Source organism: Podarcis gaigeae, assembly GCF_964106915.1.
Source record: "Podarcis gaigeae genome assembly, chromosome: 10".
NCBI lineage: Eukaryota > Metazoa > Chordata > Lepidosauria > Squamata > Lacertidae > Podarcis > Podarcis gaigeae.
In genome coordinates, this window is record NC_139686.1 from 27,642,982 (window position 1) to 27,662,420 (window position 19,439).

Here is a 19,439-nt window from a genome sequence, read left to right on the forward strand (position 1 = left end):
ATAAGCAACTATTGAAACATTTATTTCCACACTTGCAGAGTGAAGCTGTTCAGTCCAGGGAACACTGGATCAGATGATTCTGCTACACATCAGCCTTAAAGTGGACAAGGCTGATCAGGTAATCATAAAATATTTTCTTTTCCAAATTTGTTTAGGGGCAATCTCACTACACATATTAATTATACAAAAGGGATAATGCTTAAAGATCATTATTTTTTATTCCTTAGGTTCTAAGTATATGAGATTCAATTCTGATCCGTCCACCAAGAACAAAGATGTTGGCTGTGCCTTCAAGCTGCAGTTGCTGCTGCTGTCTGGCTGCAATGTTCAGCTCTCTTCCTCTGAAAAACAAACAGAAGTTTCAATGGAGCATTTGCTGCCATCCCAAGCAAACACCATTAAGCATGGCCACAACATCTGCTCTCCTTTCCACACATAATACCAAATGCTGGTTCATGTACAGTCAGATGATACACTTTCTGCATAATAGAAAGCCTTATTAAGTAGGATGCAGCCAATCCTTAGTTGATCTAAACTTTAGAGACAACACAAGTATTGAACTCCAAGCAATGTTAAGAACGTAAGAGATTGCTGGATCACAGTGACCAATCAGATACCTCTGGCTTTGTAAAGAAAATTTGTGGTTTGTAAGCAAGAATAAGAAACTGACAATCTGTAATGTAGGCTTGTGTACAGCCACAGTTCAAAAAGTAAAACAGAAAGCTGAATCCTAGGGATCATACAAAATCCATAAGCTGGTTTTGGTCTCCCCAACATAATCATGTCAGCACTTTACCAGTGTTAACTATATGCCATACTTAAATTCTGCTCAGATCCACATTATATCACTCCTGTGGCATGTACTACTGGTCACCATCTTATCTGTAGTTATGATGCAAACCAGATGGCAACTAGCGACGTGACACAGAGAGAAATAGGCTGGTGCATAGACAGCATGCTACAGAATCCTGCAACACTGCATGCTAATTCTGCCCGTTTTGGTTCTACTCACCATTGGCTCTGCTGGTTTTTCCTATGAGTTAATGGCCCCCATATACACCTGACTTACAGGCTTGACTCTCTTACACATCACAACAGCCCTTCCCAAACTGGTGCCTCCCCTGATGTTTTGGACTACAGCCCCTATTGGCTTCAATCAGCAGAGCTGTGCTGGATGAGGGCGGATGGGAGCTGTTGTCCAATCTGTCTGGAGGGCTCCAAGTTGGGGGAAAGCTGCACTGCACTCTCCTGTGGCTATATCTGGACGAAATGATCACAGATTGCAGAAGAATGACAGCTATCCTCCCAGCACACAAGCTTCTTCCAATGTAAGCAGTTGCAAGACCAGAAACTAGTCGTTTCAGGCCTAAGCTTAGCTAAAAGGCATGTGAAACTCTTATTACCTTCCTCTTCTTCCTCTTCATCGTCATCATCATCATCTTCATCAGAGCTGAAAGTGCCATCTGGCAAGCTGTAGATACGGATGACTTGCTTGTTGGGGTCTTTCAAGATGAGGTACTTGCCCTCATCCAGTTTCATGCAGATGTCAATGACACAGCGCAGGATGCCCCAGGCATTTTCCATGCTTAGATTAATTTGGCTGGCGAATTCATTAGGTTTGAACTGCTGGGTGCCCAGGATCACATGGCGTGCAGAGTCTTTCACATGGTAGCGGGAAACATACCTGACAAGAAGGGAGAAAGAAGACTTAGGAAGTGTGAAGCTGTAGTCCAGCCCAGCAGCTGCAGTAGGACTAAAAAAGAATAGCAGGCTAAACAATTTAAGTAAGACGACTGGTGTGGTACAGTGGTTAAAGAGACTGAGCTACAAATCAGGGTTTGAATCTTGCCTCTGAACTCACTAGGTGACCTCCCTTTAGGAAAGTTGCGCTTGGTCTTCCTGCCTGACTTGCCTTACAACGGTTTAGTCATGCTGGCCACATAACCCGGAAAGCTGTCTGTGGACAAACTCCGGCTCCCTCAGCCTGAAAGCGAGATGAGCACCGCAACCCCACAGTCGCCTTTGAGTGGACTTAACCATCCTGGGGTCCTTTACTGGGTTGTTATAAGGATTACGACTCGAAAATGCACACAAGCTCTTGACAAATGTTAAATATTATTTAAGTGTTAAAGTTAAAGACCCATCTCAGTAATTTTTAATCCAGACAAAGAACCTATTTGTTAGCCCCTTCCAAGAGGTAAAAGATGCACTTAGTCCAGGAGTTAAGACAGAAAAGGAGGTTGAATCTACACACATATAGAAACCGTTCTAAAATGCTTTTTTAAAAATACATTGAATTTTCCATAAGGCTCACCATTGCCATCTAGTGTCACATTGTATATTGCACTTAAAACACACTTAAAACGTTTTATTTGCAGCTGTATAGTGGACAAGGGCCAGCTATATCCCAAGCTATTAGCAGAGAATTCTAAATATGAAGAGGTGCTGGCCAAGTTTTAGAGCTCAGAATATTCAGAGCTTAGAATATTTAAAATATTTATTATAATGGTACCTTGGGTTACGTTACCTTTGGGTAACATAATTTTGAGTTACGAATGAAACAAACCCGGAAGTGTATATCCGGGTTTTGTGGAGTGTGCAGAAGTGGTACCTCCGGATGTGGACTTTTCGGGCTAAGTACGGACCCTCGGGACAAATTAAGTTCCTATCTGGAGGGTCCACTATATATGCCACCTCTCAAAGAGGTGACAAATGTAAGCACATCAGTAAAATATCACAATGTATTAAATTTTAACCCTGAAGAGCTGGCTTCTCCCCCCCAAACTTTCCCCCCTCTTGTAGTACACCCAAGACAAAAACAAACAAACAAACAAACAAACAAACAAACAAACACCTATCCACACTATTTTGTCTCACCCCAATTTAAGATACTCTGATCCAGCCAGCAGCGCACAACATGTCCAGCGAGCAAGTTTGTAGCTGTTGTTTTTCAGCTCAGTGGCAATCACTGCTCCTCTCTGGGAGTCCAGTTTCTGACGCCAGTCAACTCCATTACAATGCTAGAAAAATTAAGAAAGGATTAGGGTTGTACACAGCATCAATTATGGCACACTGTGCCAAGTCAGGATCTGGCCACGAAGCTGAAGATTTCATGCAACTGATTTCAAAATTATTTGTAATGCTGGAAAGGAGGAACCCACTCCTACCTAATGTGGCAGAAATTCAATTAGTGAGGACCTACAGATCTTTTTCCAGCATTGGCCAAGGAAGCAAGAAGTCAGTACTTTACTTCAACTCCCTTGAATTGGATGGGATGAGGGAGAGGGAATTCCAAGGCTATTACAGGTAACCAGAGTAAACTATGCCACAGTTAAAGACAGGCCAGCAGAAACAAATGATGTCCACACAAATTATATCCGTTTTTCCTTACCCTTGAATCCCATTCATTCAGTGTTTTTGTGTTGATGAAAGATACTTCTCCATTGGCTCCAGTCATCACTCCATCGTGTTCACAGCGCACTATTAGGTCTATGTCGTCTCCCAGCTTCCACCTCCGGTACCTACAACCAACAATGCTTGTCAGCAACCTTATGACAAAAAATTCACATAAGCACAGTATATACAGGTGGCAGCAATGGGAATTTTAATGGAAGCTGCAACAAGTCTGCAAACCACACCTCGAGGCACTGTGAACTCCCAAGGTCTATTCATGTGTCAGAAGCAAGAACTTACCGGTATGCAACAGAAGCCACCTCATTCTTATCCATATCATCTTCCACAAATGGGTTTGGATTGGGAAATGTGTATTTTTCTTTCCCCTGTAAAGACACACACATGCAAAAACTTTTATCAATGACATCAGATTACATGGTCAGGAGAGTCATGGCTGCCTTAAGACATGGGAAGCTTCCAGTGCTCTGGTTTGAGAAACATTAGCCACTGTCTTGCTACCAAGCCCTTCCTCATTTTTTTTCAAAAACATGGCTTTGATGTGGTATCCTGTTTACTAGCAAGACACTTCCCCCACCAGGAGTATTCTGTGGAACCTCCCAACAGCCATACAACTCTATCTGGAGGCCCTATAAAACAGAAAGTAGATGGATGTTATCTTCTTTCTGCTTGCTGAGACAGATAACTCCCTCATCAGCAGGAAGTTCTAAGTGACCCTAGTCAATTTCTTTCTGAAATTCTCTGCAGAGGTAAAATCCATTACCCCTTTCAATCTTACCATTCTCAGACATTGCTGGGAGAAGTTGTGGTTGATGTAGGTGGCTTCCATAGCAAGGTTGCGGGGTGAATTGAAGGAGTTGCCCTCATCCTGTGGTGGTTCATTAGCAGTCTCACTCACGGTCAGGAGGTCTGAGCATATAGCCAAACATAAATGGAAGTTCAGAGGGTTGCCCCAAGAGATAACCCTAAAAGCTTCACTTCCCCAAGCACTCCATTCCCAGCCACCACCTGTCTCTCTTCAGTTTTGTACTGTATATGCAAAAACACTCACCAAAATCAGAATTGTCCCTCTTGTCAAAGAAGAGTTTGGATCCAACTCTTTGGACAATGATGTCCCAGGAATATACAGAACGAGTGCAAGCCATGAGGGTAGCTAGGATGGCATCTGTAGCAAATACATTCCCCTGAGTCTTGGCCAACTGTGCATAAAGAAAAGTCATATGGATGAGAGCAGGAATCGTTGTACAAGCACTAATATAGGCTGTACCACCCTCCAAAGTTATATCTGTAGGATTATCTGCTCTCTGAGGCACAGGGGTAGGGAACCTGTGATTCCAACTCCCATTAAGTCCAGCCAGCATGGCCAGTTGCTAAGGTTGATAGGAAATGTGCCCCAACAGAATCTGGAGGGCCACAGGTTCCCCATCCCTGTAGAAGATGTTGACAAAACCATGCTCTCCTAGATTGCCAATGGCATTTGCATCCCATTCTCCAGCAATTAAAATCCAAGGGAAGGCAGACAGAAGAGTCCCAATGAATGCAAGGATGAGATCTGCTCTCCTGCACGTCAATTCCCTCATTAAGCCAAAAACTTACTCCCCTCAAAGTTAAGAACTTTGGTAGATGAGCAGAAACATAAGTAAACACTTCCACTTGCCTCATTTATTATTTAGCTGGGTTTTGTCTTAGCATATCTCCAAGCTTCACAGCAAATTGCTAAACATATAAAGCCTCTCTGAAAACTCTCACATCCAACCCATTATCTCCACCACCCCAAGCACAATAAATAGGAAATTCCTCAATACTAATAACTAGCTCAAAGAGAAATGTCCTGCAACACTTTTGGAAGATGCTCTGACTTGAGCTTTAAGGAGTTTCCAGAAAAGGGAATTCCACTGTGCGCCAAAGCTATGAAGATCTCCTTGCCTCCCCCTGCTCTTTGCACAGTCAACAGGACACACTCTTCTCTAGTCCAGTATGTCTGGCTGCAATTTCTAGTCTCAGACTTACTAAGCAATATTTCATTAGACTAACCTGCCTTGCCCAGTGCAGTACCATTTTTAAGGACTTAGTAAGAAAGGTATCTGAAGTTACAAGCAAACGAGCCCTCTCCTTTTAAACTGAGGTATTTTAACAGCCATGTACAGGACAAACTACAGAGGCATATTATACCTTGCGAATGACTGGATCATCGGTAGTAGTTACGGTATGGAAGATGCGCTTGATGCTACGAAGGGTCTTTTCATTTCTTGTGGTGATGCGGTCAAAGGCTTTGTCATAGTATTCCAGGGCCCCACAGCACTCTCTGCAGGTACAAAGAAAGACTGATCATGATTTTGTTCTCTCAAGAACAAAGGATAATAAAAAGTGGACTAATGGGTTCAGAAATACTCATGAAAAAGAAAACCAAGGATAATTAAGATCCCACGGCATCTTTAAGGTTCTATGCCTCTCCTCTGACCCTCCACCTCTATAAGCAGCGTCACATTTTAAAGCATCCTTCCCTAAATGATGCCCTCCAGACATTTTGGAGGACAACTCTGATCACCCCTGACCACTCTCTGTGCTAGCTAACAGGATCTGGAGTCCAACACAGTAGATGGAACTAGGTCAGGGAAGCCGCCCAGAGTGGCTGGGGCAACCCAGTCAGATAAGGGAGTCATGTGCATCCTTGCCATGGAATCTGAGCTCTAAACCAGATTCATTGACAAGCTCCAGATCCTAACAACCAGTCATATATTCCTGCTCATATTGAAGGTCAGGGATAATTCAGGCCTTGTTAACCAAAAGTCATTTTATGTCCATTTGTCAGTACTGTACTCAGAAAGCATACAAAAAGTTACAATGCCCAGCAAGGCAATAATTCTGGTTTCATAGAATCATAGAGTTGGAAGAGACCACAAGGGCCATCGAGTCCAACCCCCTGCCAAGCAGAAAACACCATCAGAGCACTCCTGACATATGGTTGTCAAGCCTCTGCTTAAAGACCTCCAAAGAAGGAGACTCCACCACACTCCTTGGCAGCAAATTCCACTGTCGAACAGCTCTTGCTGTCAGGAAGTTCTTCCTAATGTTTAGGTGGAATCTTTTTTCTTGTAGTTTGGAACCATTGCTCCGTGTCCGCTTCTCTGGAGCAGCAGAAAACAACCTTTCTCCCTCCTCTATGTGACATCCTTTTATATATTTGAACATGGCTATCATATCACCTCTTAACCTCCTCTTCTCCAGGCTAAACATGCCCAGCTCCCTTAGCCGTTCTTCATAAGGCATCGTTTCCAGGCCTTTGACCATTTTGGTTGCCCTTCTCTGGACCCGTTCCAGTTTGTCAGTGTCCTTCTTGAACTGTGGTGCCCAGAACTGGACACAGTACTCCAGGTGAGGTCTGACCAGAGCAGAATACAGTGGCACTATTACTTCCCTTGATCTAGATGCAATACTCCATGTGTAGAGTCGTCTCTTGTGTTGTTGGAAAAGCGTGTTTGTGATGACCAGCTTGTTCTCTTGACAGAACTCTATTAACCTTTGCCCTGCTTCGTTTTGATCTCCAAGGCCAAACTTGCCAGTTGTTCCTTTTATCTCTTGATTCCCTACTTTAGCATTCCAATCCCCTATAATGAGAAGAACATCCTTCTTTGGTGTCACTTCTATAAGGTCTTGTAAGTCTTCATAGAAATGGTCAATTTCAGTTTCTTCAGCACCAGTAGTTGGTGCATAAACTTGGATTACTGTGATGTTAAAAGGTCTGCCTTGGATTCGTATCGAGATCATTCTATCATTTTTGAGATTGCATCCCAGTACAGCTTTTGTTGATCAAAGATAAGCATACTGTATTAGTTAAACTACTTGGAGGCTGGTTTTTTCTTCTTCTAAAAAAAAGATACAAATTGTTGGCCCCAAACCTTCAGCTGTCTCAAAAGACTTACATGTCCTGAGGGTCTGACACCTCCAAATATCGCATCTTCATCAACCTAGGGAAATCCATTTCCTCCTTCACCTCCCAATCACTGCGAACTTCAACAGATGAATCACGGGGTTTCTGACATGCAGATAGAATAAATAGAAGAGACAACACATCAGTGTGTAAAATGGGAACATAAGGTGAAAGGGTGAGTGGAAAGACAGTCACAAGACAGGCAGCCAAAGAGAAAGAGGTTTACCTGAGATTTTTGGTCCCATTTTTGTCTCACTCCAAACTGCTTCTGAAACTTCTTTTGGAGACGCAGTCTATCTCTGAAATGACAGAAAACTGATAGTCCCATAAAGGCAAAGGAGCCTGCTGATCCCAAACTCTTTTTCCAGAGTAGAGAAACTGGAACATGAATGGCTAACTACAAAAGGGTTTTCTGATCTCTTGGGTCAGAGTTGCTAAACAACCAATAAGATAATGCCATTTTACAATCCATGCAACAGTAATAAAAATATAAAATATGTGACAGCAGAGTCTGGGAAATTTAGTAAGCAATTTGCTTTTTCAAGAGATTCAATCAGTTTGATGAAACTAGCTCTGCTGGACAATTGCTAAACTGCATGTTCTCCCACAAACACAGCAAGCTTACCTCTCCTTCTGCTTGGCACTTTTAGGGAGCGTCTGCATGTTAAACTGAAGGATGTTCCGGCGGTCCTTATCTCTCCGGAGGTTCCTCTGAAAAGAAACACTAATGTAAGCGAGACAGCATGGAATCAAAGGGCCTACCTAGCAAGCAATCCTGCAAAGGATTCCTGCCCAATATTCACTGTAATGCATGAGTTACACTAGGTGTGGGGAACCTGTGGCCCTTCCTTATGTTGCTGGACTCCCAAGTCCCGTCAGCCCCAGCCAGTATGGCCAATGGTGAGGGGAGTTGTAGTTCAACAACATCTTGATGACCATTCCCATTCCTGAGATATGCTGTGAAAAGCACCACTAAGTGTTCCTGGGAGGCATAATAAGCTAGTGTGTCATCATAACCTAAAAGGGGGTGGGGTGGGGATCACTACTTGATAGCCATACACATTCCAGCCTAAGAACAACAAAAATGAAAAACCACAAGGAGGCTCAAACTTGCAACGGCTTGTTTGAAAAAGACAGTTATCAGTGACTGGGGAATAGGAGATACATCTTCAAAATCCCATGAGACTGCCCATTAATGACAGGGATGGGGAACCTGTGCTCCCCTTCTGCAATCTTGTTTTGATTCCAGCTCTCAGCCAGCATGGTTAGTGATGATGGAAGCAGTAGACCACGGGTGACTAATCTTTGGCCCTCTAGGTATTGCTGGACTCTAACTCTTATCATACCTGACTACTGGGCATATCAGCTGGGAGTGGAGATAGGACAGGGGAGAGACATGTTAGCTACTAGAGTTATAGTGCAACAAGGACATCAGGACCCCCATACCAGATTAAGAGGAAGGTTGTCTGTTCCCTCCTCGATCTGTCTCTCTCCTCTCAGAGTATCAATTGGGACAGACTAGCTATATGGCTCAAGTCTAATCTCTTCAATCAAGCCACATCATACCTGTGCAAACCTCATGCGATTCCTCTGGTAAGCTGTCTTTTGTGTCCGTGCCGTGTCCACCAGTTGGAAACTGGTTTCATCTTCCTCATGGAAATAAGCATACTGGCTTCCTCCACCAAACTGGGATGAATATTTATCTGGGAAGACAATTGTCTCAGTCACCTTAGAGTGCAAGCCTGGGATTTCCTAGAAGACCAAGAACTAGAACCGTCCTACTTTCAAATAGGAGCTGAAGCAGAATTATCTTTGTGTAACTGCTAAGAACAATGGATGTGATACAGTCGTGCTCCTTTGCCCAATGGTAAATACCATGGCTGATCTCAAAACAAGATGGAGATTTCCTCTTGTAAAGCCCCCCCAAAAAAAGCTCCACTACTGCTGTAATCAGTGCAGAAACACGATGTGCCCTAGTGTTCTGCTTATCTGTAGCGTTGATATGCAACTGCACCAGTGGTTGCATTACCAAATTCCAAAACTACTATTTGATACAGGCAGTAGAAATTTGTTTAGGGAGAGTAGGTCTTAAATGTTGCAAGCCAGGGGTTACACAGTGTAGAGCCTATGGATGACAGTATGCATGCCAAGTATCTCTTATGGCACCCATGGACGAATCAATAAATATCCCCTTAAAAATTCATAGTGGATTTTGTGAACTTGCCTCTTTTTCTGCCCTTTCAGATGTGGCAGCTATTTCATGTTATGGCACACCCCAACAGCAGCCACTTTGTGACTGGTGCCAACTGCACTCTCTCAAAATTCCAAATGTGCCCACCAGCCCAAAAAGGTTGGCAACCCCTATAAGCAGTGAAGGAAACAGAGGAATGCAGAAAAGCTTATGTTCAATGCAATTCTGTCTTGTAATGAAATGCAGGAGAAACTATAAAGCACATCTCCTGGAAGTTCAGTATTCTTATTGTATGAAGGTAAAGGTACCCCTGCCTGTACGGGCCAGTCGTGGCTGACTCTAGGGTTGCGCGCTCATCTCGCTCAAGAGGCCAGGAGCTGGTGCCGTCCAAAGACACTTCCGGGTCACGGGGCCAGCGTGACGAAGCTGCAACTGGCGAGCCAGCACCAGTGCCGCACACGGAAACACCGTTTACCTTCCCGCTATAAAGCGGTACCTATTTATCTACTTGCACTTAGGGGTGCTTTCGAACTGCTAGATGGGCAGGAGCTGGGACCGAACAGCAAGTCCTAGGCACTGAGATTTTACCCACAGCGCCACCCGCGTCCCGGTTCTTATAATTCTTATTGTATAGATAGTGGTCAAAAGACAACAATCCTGAAGGAGCGTGTCCACCCCTATCATTCAGCCCGGGAACTGAGGTCCACCTGCCCTGTGGAATGCCCTCCCATCAGATGTCAAGGAAATAAACAACTATAAGACACCTGAAGGCAGCCCTGATTAGGGAAGCTTTTAATATTTGATGAATCATTGTACTTTAATATTCTGCTGTAAACCACCCAGAGCGGCTGGAGAAACCCAGCCAGATGGGCGGGGTATAAATCATCATCACCACCATCATCATTTGCCCTAAGCCAATAACAAACCCTCTTCAGCCAACAGAGAGTAATGCCAACTTCATATACCGTGCTCACTGGCACCTGATCTTCCATATGAAATATATCAAACAAGAGCAATCGCCATCATACTTACTCGTATATCGCTTATCCTGGTAAGTAGCTCCTGTCCAGTCTGCAACCTGGTCAAAATGAAAACAACGAGGAAATAAGTTGCTTTCAAGCATGCCACAAACTCATTCAAAGGATTTTCAACAGAATCTCAAAAATTGTTTCTCCAGCCAGCTAAGTTTCTGAGTGTACTCAAAATATTAAGACATCAAGATCTTTACTTGGGAGAGATAATGAGCTGATGTATGCATGACCCTGGCCGGTATGTGTGTGTTGTCCACAACCTAGCTGTAACATGCAGAATTGGTTATTTTGCAATCTGCTGAAATCCCACTGGAATGTCTCTCATGCTCTTGATAAACAGTTGTGGGGACTGGAAGCCAATGGAAGCAGACATTCTCTATATGATGGCAGCTACCCATCCTTACAGGGAATGTACTATGGCAAACACCTGCACCACCCATTACACTGCTATAATGCCCTAGAGGGCTAGGAAACTGGAATTGTCTTAAGACAATTATTAGCCAAATTCCCCGCCAGGTCCAGACCTGTATGCCTTAACACCATCCTATGTCATGAAATACATTAGGTCAGAGCTTGCCAATGATTCATGATTCAGATTCCCTTTTTAACCAGGCGATGTAATGTAAGCCAATACAATCCAGCACTGAGATGAACTGTACATCTCAGCTATAAATTCTGATTTATAGGGACCAAAATGGTGTTCCAAAAATTCACTCCCTAAAAGACTTAGGACAATTTCACTCATGGTCTTTTTGCCCTGTAAGTAGTACTGTAGGAACTGGGCTCCTGAAGCACATGGTAAGAGTGCCTTTCAAAATCTAGCCCTTAATGGAAAACATCAGCATAGACAATGTACAAAAGCAGTTAATAGAAATTTCTGTGCAAGGGTGTGTGAAGAAGTACCTTCCCCAGCCGATCTCCTTTGCTGAAGGGCTGATAAGGCATATCTTTGAACTGCTCTGGAACAGCACATGGACCCCATCCTGAGGGATTATCCTGGATCACGGGCGCCAGGAACTTTGCCATCTTCTATAATTCTAGTGAGAAAGGAGAAAGGAAGGGGAAGAGAATAAGGGGATCAGGTAACTATAAAACAATAGTGCTTATTCAAATAGTAGGATCAGCTAATAGTCAAAACCTCGGTTGTCGAACATAATCCGTTCCGGAAGAAAAAATGTTCAACAACCAAGGCATGGCTTCTGATTGGTTGCAAAAGCTTCTTGCACTCAAGTGGAAGCCGTGTCAGACGTTCAGGTTCCAAAAAATGTTCGAAAATGGAGCCGTTTGAGAACTGAGGTTTGACTGTACTTGTTTTTAAGGAAGCAAGAGACACACACATAGGATTTTTTTTTTTTAATAAAAAGGCCAGGCCTTCCAGTCACATCCTTAAAATTGGTGACTGACATATACACACTTCTATGGAAGTCCTGTAGTTTATTGCTGCCAGGCTACTGCTTAAATAACAAAGCTGTTCTCAACATATTCATATGCCTATATAGGGAGTGGGGGAGGGGGTTTATTGGTTTGTGTTTTAATCTTGTATTTTTGTTTCATATTTTTATATTGTGAACCGCCCTGAGATCTATGGAAGAAGGGCGGCATAAAAATTTAATAAATAAAATTCATGATGTGCTGACTGCATGGTTTTCACCATAATTGTGCCTTATTAGCAAATGATTGTTAGCTGTATTTATATATAATTATACCCATGCTCTCTTTCTACATCCAAAGATGAAAAACTGGTTGCAGATTGGCTCTCTCAAAAAATACAGGTAGGTAGCCGCGTTGGTCTGCCGTAGTTGAAACAAGATTAAAAAAATCATTCTAGTAGCCCCTTAGATACCAACTAAGTTTGCTATTGGTATGAGCTTTCATGTGTGGGCTTATTTACAAGCCAGCTAGGTGACATCTAGCCCAGCCTTTGCCAACCTGGTGCCCTCCAAACGTTTTGGCCTACAACTCCCACTAGGCTCAGCCAGTAGGGCTGTCCTAAGTCGCACCAGCTATTCTAAAACTAGGTCATACAGATTTGTACTATCTGTGCTCTCTACACACAGGCAGCAAGTGAATAATTTTTTTTAAAAGCCTTGCTAGTTCTAAAATAAAAACGTCTGTTAAGCCATTTCAGTTATGATAAAGAGCCTAGTTTCTAGATACAGTACTGGAAACGCATGTCATTCTGCTTCCCCCACTTCTAGACTGAGAGCTTCATGAAGTATTCGACCATTTAGAAAGGGGGCGTGAGAGAGATGGAGAGAATAGATATGGGGAGGGAGCGGGAGATCAGCCCTGAACAAAGCGTCTTGCTTGCAGGGCTCCTGGTGGGACAAACCAAGTAGGGCAACCCACCCTTCCGTCCGCAGGCTTCCCCCCCCCCCCCCAGAGATGACAGCGGCAGAGATGGTCGCCAGCAACTAGGCCCGAGCCCTTCAGCGGGGCAAAGCGTTCTCTAGGTATGATGAATGAAGGCAGGCTGTGCACGAAAGAGGCGACAGCCCCGGCAATGAACCCAGTATCTGCTCGAAGGGGCCTGTTCCGAGGGCCCAAGGGAGGCGGAAGGGCCCTTTCAGGCCCACCCTGCATCCGGACACGGCGCAGACCGACGAAACGTGCTGAAGGCCGGGGCGGGGGAGAGAAAGATGCCGGCATCCTTCGTCGCCGAGGCTCCTGAACCAGCTCCAGACTCATCTCTCACCTTTACGGCCCAAGGAAGGACCGGATGGCAACGGATTCGGCCCCGGTGGGGCGTCCAAGCTACGAAGCGCGGCCCTCAGGAGCACAGCAGTTTTGCAGCTGGCTCCCACTTCCGGTCCGGGTGCACTGCTGTGGCGTCATCACGCCGCGACTCCAGAAACGCCGTAAAAGCGTAAGAAGGGATTCGTCTGCTTTGCGGCCGGCAAGGAAACCGAGCGCTCTGTTACCCCATAGTAGGCTAAGCGGATGTTCTGATGTGGCGCAAGCTGTCGTGGGCTATAGAGCTCACTTCCTTAGATACGCGAAGTGGTGTTCTCAGTTGTCTGGTTCATATTTGCACAAAGAGAGGGAGAGATCAAATAATAAGGTCGGATGTCAGTGCAGTGCTAAATAAATGAATTTTTTTTTTAGACAATCCAATTGGGCAGTGCAATCCTGTGCGTGCCTACGCAGAAGTATTGAGTTCGGTGGGTCTTTCTTTAATTTGCTGCATTTTTATTTTTATTGTTTACCGTCACAGCACTTTGCAATTTTAGTAGTTTATAAAGATCTGCTCCAAGGCATCGTGCTGCAAGTGACGATATTTACAGCAGTGAAAATGGGTGCTAACGCTTAGCATTTTAGCACAGATTTCTGGTTTGGACTGGTTTGGATTTCTTCTTAATTTTTCACCCCCAAATTAGAAGTGGGAACTACTCACAGAAGTCATTAGAGAATTCTCAGATTTGAATATAAATGATTATGTTGTGGGAGCAAATAGAAGGATTCCTGCTGTTTCTCATTCTGGTCATATTTTGGATGATATATACACGTTTTTTAAAATAAAAAAATAGTATAGGCTTCTTCCCTCTCTGGTGCTGCCCATCGTCACTGGCTCCCTCAATCATTTATACATCCAGAGAATGCTGCTGGGGTAGTCCAAAGCTTATTATGAAGGTTGCAGGAGAAGAACCTGTGGGATCAGCCCAAAACCTGATCTAGTCCAGCATCCTGTGGCCAGCCAGATGTCTCAATGGGAAGCTTAAAAGCAGGACCCAAGGGCAACAGCAACTCCCACTTGTGCTTCACAGCAACTGCTATTCCAAGGCATACTGCCTCCAATAGTACAGGTAGAAGAAGAAGAAGAGTTTGGATTGATATCCCGCCTTTCACTCCCCTTCAGGAGTCTCAAAGCGGCTAACAGTCTCCTTTCCCTTCCTCCCCCACAACAAACACTCTGTGAGGTGAGTGGGGCTGAGAGACTTCACAGAAGTGTGACTGGCCCAAGGTCACCCAGCAGCTGCATGTGGAGGAGCGGAGACGCGAACCCGGTTCCCCAGATTAGGAGACTACCGCTCTTAACCACTACACCACACTGGCTCCCAGTGGTAGACAGCATAGCTATTGTGGCTAGTAGACATTGCTAGTCTTCTCCATGAATTTGACTAATCTTCTCATGCCACCCATATTGATAGCCATCAGCAGGTTAAGAAGATTAACTGTGTGATTCTAACCTTGTCTTATTCAGGAGTAAATCTGACTGAATGTACTGGGTTAGGATTGCAACCTTAGTCTCTGACTGAGCTCTGTTTTGAACTTTTGTATAAATGAAGAAGGAACTTGTAATCCATTTCTGCATCATGAAGTTGCTTCACCACTAAGTCAAAGGCCCATATTACTTAGCATTGTCTCTTCTAATTGTAGGAGCTGACCAGGGCCTCTTGCAGAAGACTGTCCCAGACCTGCTGTGTCTGAGAACCTTGATGTGCTTTTTCTAGGCTCTGATTAATTCTTTTACCCAGATCCCTTAGGGAAATGAGGTGTGTGTGTGTACTTTGTGCATGGACGTAGCTGGGGGGGGAGAGAAAGGGACAGCTGCCCCCCCGATCAAGTTAAACAATAGGAATACTAAACTAACTGACCAATCACATTGGTTCTGCCCCCCCTAACAAAAGTCCTGTCGCCCATAACAAAAATCCTGGCTACGACATGACTTTATGTGTGTGTTTGTGTTAGGGGGACTGATCCAGGCAAGTGGGGAGAGGATACTAGAAGGAGTAGTGCCGACATCACTTGCTGAAAAATACAAATGTGCCTCTGGACCTTAGAAAGATGGTGACCCCTGCAGTAAGGAAAAACCAGTGGGAATAGGGCTGGTCCGAGACATTTTGCTACCTTTGGTGAAGGACAATTTGACAACCCCAGTGCTGCCCTTGTCATTAGTGGAGTGGAGTGGCTGCCTCAAGCACTAGATGTTGTTGTGTGTGGATGATGCCACCAAAGGCAGGTCACCTCTCTGTTGGAGCTCTGTGTGCCAGGCAGGTCACATTGTGTCCCTTAAGTTAGCCTGCTGTGCTCAGGTGTGGTGGTGCACGCTGTCCCTTTACCTGTGTGTAAGGTTCCATTTCCAATGTAATTGGTTTATGTATGTTGAATGGAATGGGCTTCAACTTCTCCTTTGCCCCAAGTGACACAATATTTGAGTATTTTCATTTATTTCTATCCTGATTCTTTGGGCATATATGCCACTTGAACAGTAAAGGGCTCGCCTTCTCCTCACTGGCATCAGCTGCATGCTGACTTCAGACTGACATTGATCACACATCAACTGGTGTGTGTGTGGCTGGTGTGTGTTTTGGCATCTGGGGAGGTGGGCCCAGCTGGATGGACTCTGAGCAGCTAAACAGGATTAGTGCTGAAATACCCTATGATTATGGAACTGCTTTAGGTATTCATTTTGCCCACATCTATGCTTTGCAATGTATGAGCATGCAGAAGGTCCCAGGTTCAATTTCTGGCATCTCCAGTTAAGACTGAGAGAGACTCCCCATCTAACATCTTGGACAGCGACTGTGAGTCAATGTACCAGGCTGGATGGACTAATAATATCTGTTGATATAAGACAGTTTTCTATGTTTGTATGTTCTATGAACCCCAGCAATTCTCAAGTGCTTTAACCCCCTCTCCCAAATGTTTTAAGAATCACTGAACTAGGGCCTTACACCAGTCAGGGATATGCAATGTGATTTTCCCCAGATGTTGTGAACTACAACCCCCATCACCCCTAATTATTGCCCATGCTGGTTGGGGCTGATGGGTCAAGGGATGATGGATGTTGCTTCCAAACATCTGGCAGACATCTGATTGGAGAAGGCTGTCTCATAGAAATGGCTGAGATTCTGTGAATCCAAAAAGTGTGACTCAAGAGCCAGTTGCAACTTCTTGAGATCATGTGAAGGAGAGATAGTTCTTGAGAGTGGAGACGAAGATGCAACATAGTTTATCAAAAGACATAAACCTGATTTATCAAAAGACCTAAACAGCTGTGTGTTCACTGCTTGAGTGTCTTGCCTTTGGTTTAAATAGCCTGTTTGGCACTCCATTTGTTTGTTCGACTGGGTTGGATGTTGAGATAGCAGAATGAAATTTGGTACATTTCTTCAGGTTACCATTCTCCTTCTCAGGTTTGAATTCCTCTTCAATGCTTACACTCATTTCCATAAGGTGAAAGAACTATATAAAGCTGCAATATCTACCTTGGGCTGATAAGATGGAAATATAGTTGGTGTGCACATATAGAATGGCATTTTGCATATGAAGCATATGAAAGCACATGGGCTGCACTGTGGGTTAAACCACAGAGCCTAGGACTCGCCAATCAGAAGGTCGGCGGTTCGAATCCCTGCGACAGGGTGAGCTCCCGTTGCTCGGTCCCTGCTCCTGCCAACCTAGCAGTTCGAAAGCACGGCAAAGTGCAAGTAGATAAATAGGTACCTTCCGTGCGCTGCTCTGGTTCGCCAGAAGCGGCTTAATCATGCTGGCCACATGACTCGGAAGCTGTACACCGGCTCCCTCGGCTAGTAAAGCGAGATGAGCTCTGCAACCCAAGAGTCGTCCACGACTGGACATAACGGTCAGGGGTACCTTTACCTTTACATACACAATGGCATTTTGCATATGAAGTTTGAATATCTGCTTCTAACTTGCTTTTGAGGGATAGGGAGGAAAGATTCAAAATAAATTATATTGTGAGATCTGAAGGAAGGTCTTTCAAATATTTGCTTAGTTTTACAAGAGTTTCACCTTCTCTTCTACCTATAGAAAATCTTTTTATGATGCTGTGGTCCTATTCCTACGCTCCTGATGGATTTTATTTCTTTGGGGAATCTGTGCTCTCTCTCCCTGCCCCCCTGACTTTGGAAGTGATAGGTGTCTAGCTATTAAACTATCTCTGGGACAGTTTTTCTAGAGAGGCTTTTAGAAAATGATGCAAGGCTGTCCATTTTAAGAGGACCTCTGAGGTGTTGCTATCAGCTTGTCTTTGTAGCAGTGTAACCTGATGTCCAGCTCATGAAGCCCTTTAATTTTGTTTATAAATGGTTTGTGTTTTACTCTGTTTAAAATGCTGAGAGCTTGTGTTTTAATTTCTATAAACTGGCTGCATTTTATGATTATACGATTGTCACCGCCTAATTCCATTCTGAAAGCTGCTTTGATTAGCCTGTGTAAAAGATTGCAGCCTCTGTTATGTACTCTGCTCACACAAGCATGGGATTCCCCCCCCCCAATCCCCTTCCACCTCTGCCTTGCCACTGTATAGATTTTTGTTGTTGCTGCAAGTTTTCTGTTTCTGCAGAACGACTCAATAGCTGCGGATTCCCTCTCCTTGTGCTGCTATCCTCAGCTTCCCCAGAGGGCTGGGTACCCCACTCTGGGAAAACCTTTGGTCTCTGGGCTTCTGGTGTGTCATTCCGATGCCAAAGCCCAGAAGCAGTCCTTTAAAACCTCTCATTTATTGAGCTTTTATTGAAAGGATGTCACGGATGTGTGACTGGAACAACCTGTGCCGTGATGTTGCCAGAGCACAGGTAATAAATTATCAGCCTGAGCCACAACTGCACTACCCTGGCACCAGCCTCTTTGAAATAAAGGAGGCTGGCTGCAGTGGAGAGTTTGAAGATCAAAGATTGTCCTCTAATATCCTCTCTCTCTCAGTATGGAGGTTGTGAACTGGACCGGCTTAAACTGCAGTGGTGAGCTCCTCCCACCAGAGAGCGCTGCTTTCCTTCTAAATCGAAGGTGATGCTGGTGGAGGTGAATATCAGCATCTAGATATAATTAATAGGACGCAAATTGTTGTGATTGACAGGCCCCTGGAGAGTCCTCTCCTATATTTTATTTATAGCTTGCCTTTGCCAGCTCCTCACTAATGTAACTAATGACCTGTCTAGAGAGGTGACTCCATTTTCTTGACCCTTTTAACTCCTGCATCAGGACAACAGTGGCCTGAGATGCTTCTCAGACTTTTGGATCCCAGCCTCCTTTTACTCTCCCTTCTCTCCCAACCAATCAAGCATCAGCTACTTGGTTTGAGTGAGGACATGGGTGGATCCTCATAAACACAGCAGTCTGCAATACATATGGTGAGCCAGTGTGGTATAGTGGTTGGAATGCTGGGCTGAGACACGGGTTCAAATCCCCACTCAACACCCACTCATGAAGCTCACTGCACCAGCCGCTGTCTCTCAGCCTGATCTACCGTGCAGGGTTGTTGCAAGGATATATTGGGGAGGGGGAGAACCACGTATGCCATTTTGAGCTCACTGGAGGAAAGGTGGGATTTAAATGCAATAACAACAACAACACATGCAGTGGAGTGTGAAGATTTGGGTTGAAAAGTGATAGTATTTTTCTGTCTTAGGTTTCTGGAGAGCTTGCAGGGATTAAGGAAAGCAGAATTACAACAAAACAACCACGGGAGGGAAATCACAAATCACTTTGGAACAGAGAACGGAATGGAAGAAACATTGCAGCAGCAAAATCAAAATAAAACTCGGGGCAGAGGAATAAAACCCACCAAGCTAAAACCGTATAAAACCACAACATAAGGATTGAGAACATGAAAAAGGCACTTGCTAGGCAGTGGAAAGGTGCTAAAATAGCTGTCCGTCTGGTTGGCCTTTATGAATATGACATAGCTGAGGCGCCACTACCGAAAAGGCCTCCTTTTCTTATGACCAATGGCACTCATAGGGTGGGGGCACTTGAAGAAAGCTCTAAGAGAACAAACTCAGGGTTTGGGTAAATACACTTGGAAAGAGATGGCCCTTTTGATTCCAAGTTGCCAAACCATGGAAGGCTTTAAAAATTAAAACCAGCACTTTGAATCTTTTTATTGGAATGTTTCTTGATATTCAGAACA

General features: G+C 44.4%; 1 protein-coding gene and 1 long non-coding RNA gene across 2 annotated transcripts; one reads left to right on the top strand and one right to left on the bottom strand.

Moving 5' to 3' along the window:
* Positions 1-193: 193 nt before the first annotated feature.
* Positions 194-13,514, bottom strand: EIF3D (eukaryotic translation initiation factor 3 subunit D). Its single transcript, XM_083701153.1, has 15 exons — positions 13,260-13,514; positions 11,468-11,601; positions 10,566-10,611; positions 8,909-9,045; positions 7,968-8,053; positions 7,569-7,641; positions 7,335-7,447; positions 5,584-5,716; positions 4,463-4,610; positions 4,190-4,320; positions 3,694-3,779; positions 3,392-3,521; positions 2,878-3,020; positions 1,404-1,684; positions 194-341 (listed from the first exon to the last, which is right to left on the bottom strand). Exons 2-15 carry the CDS (start codon positions 11,588-11,590, stop codon positions 328-330), a joined length of 1,644 nt encoding a protein of 547 aa, XP_083557279.1. The 5' UTR covers positions 11,591-11,601; positions 13,260-13,514; the 3' UTR covers positions 194-327.
* Positions 13,470-18,997, top strand: LOC310826443. Its single transcript, XR_014555820.1, has 2 exons — positions 13,470-13,567; positions 18,951-18,997. It is a non-coding gene; the product is annotated as an uncharacterized lncRNA (long non-coding RNA).
* The last annotated feature ends 442 nt before the right edge of the window (positions 18,998-19,439 follow it).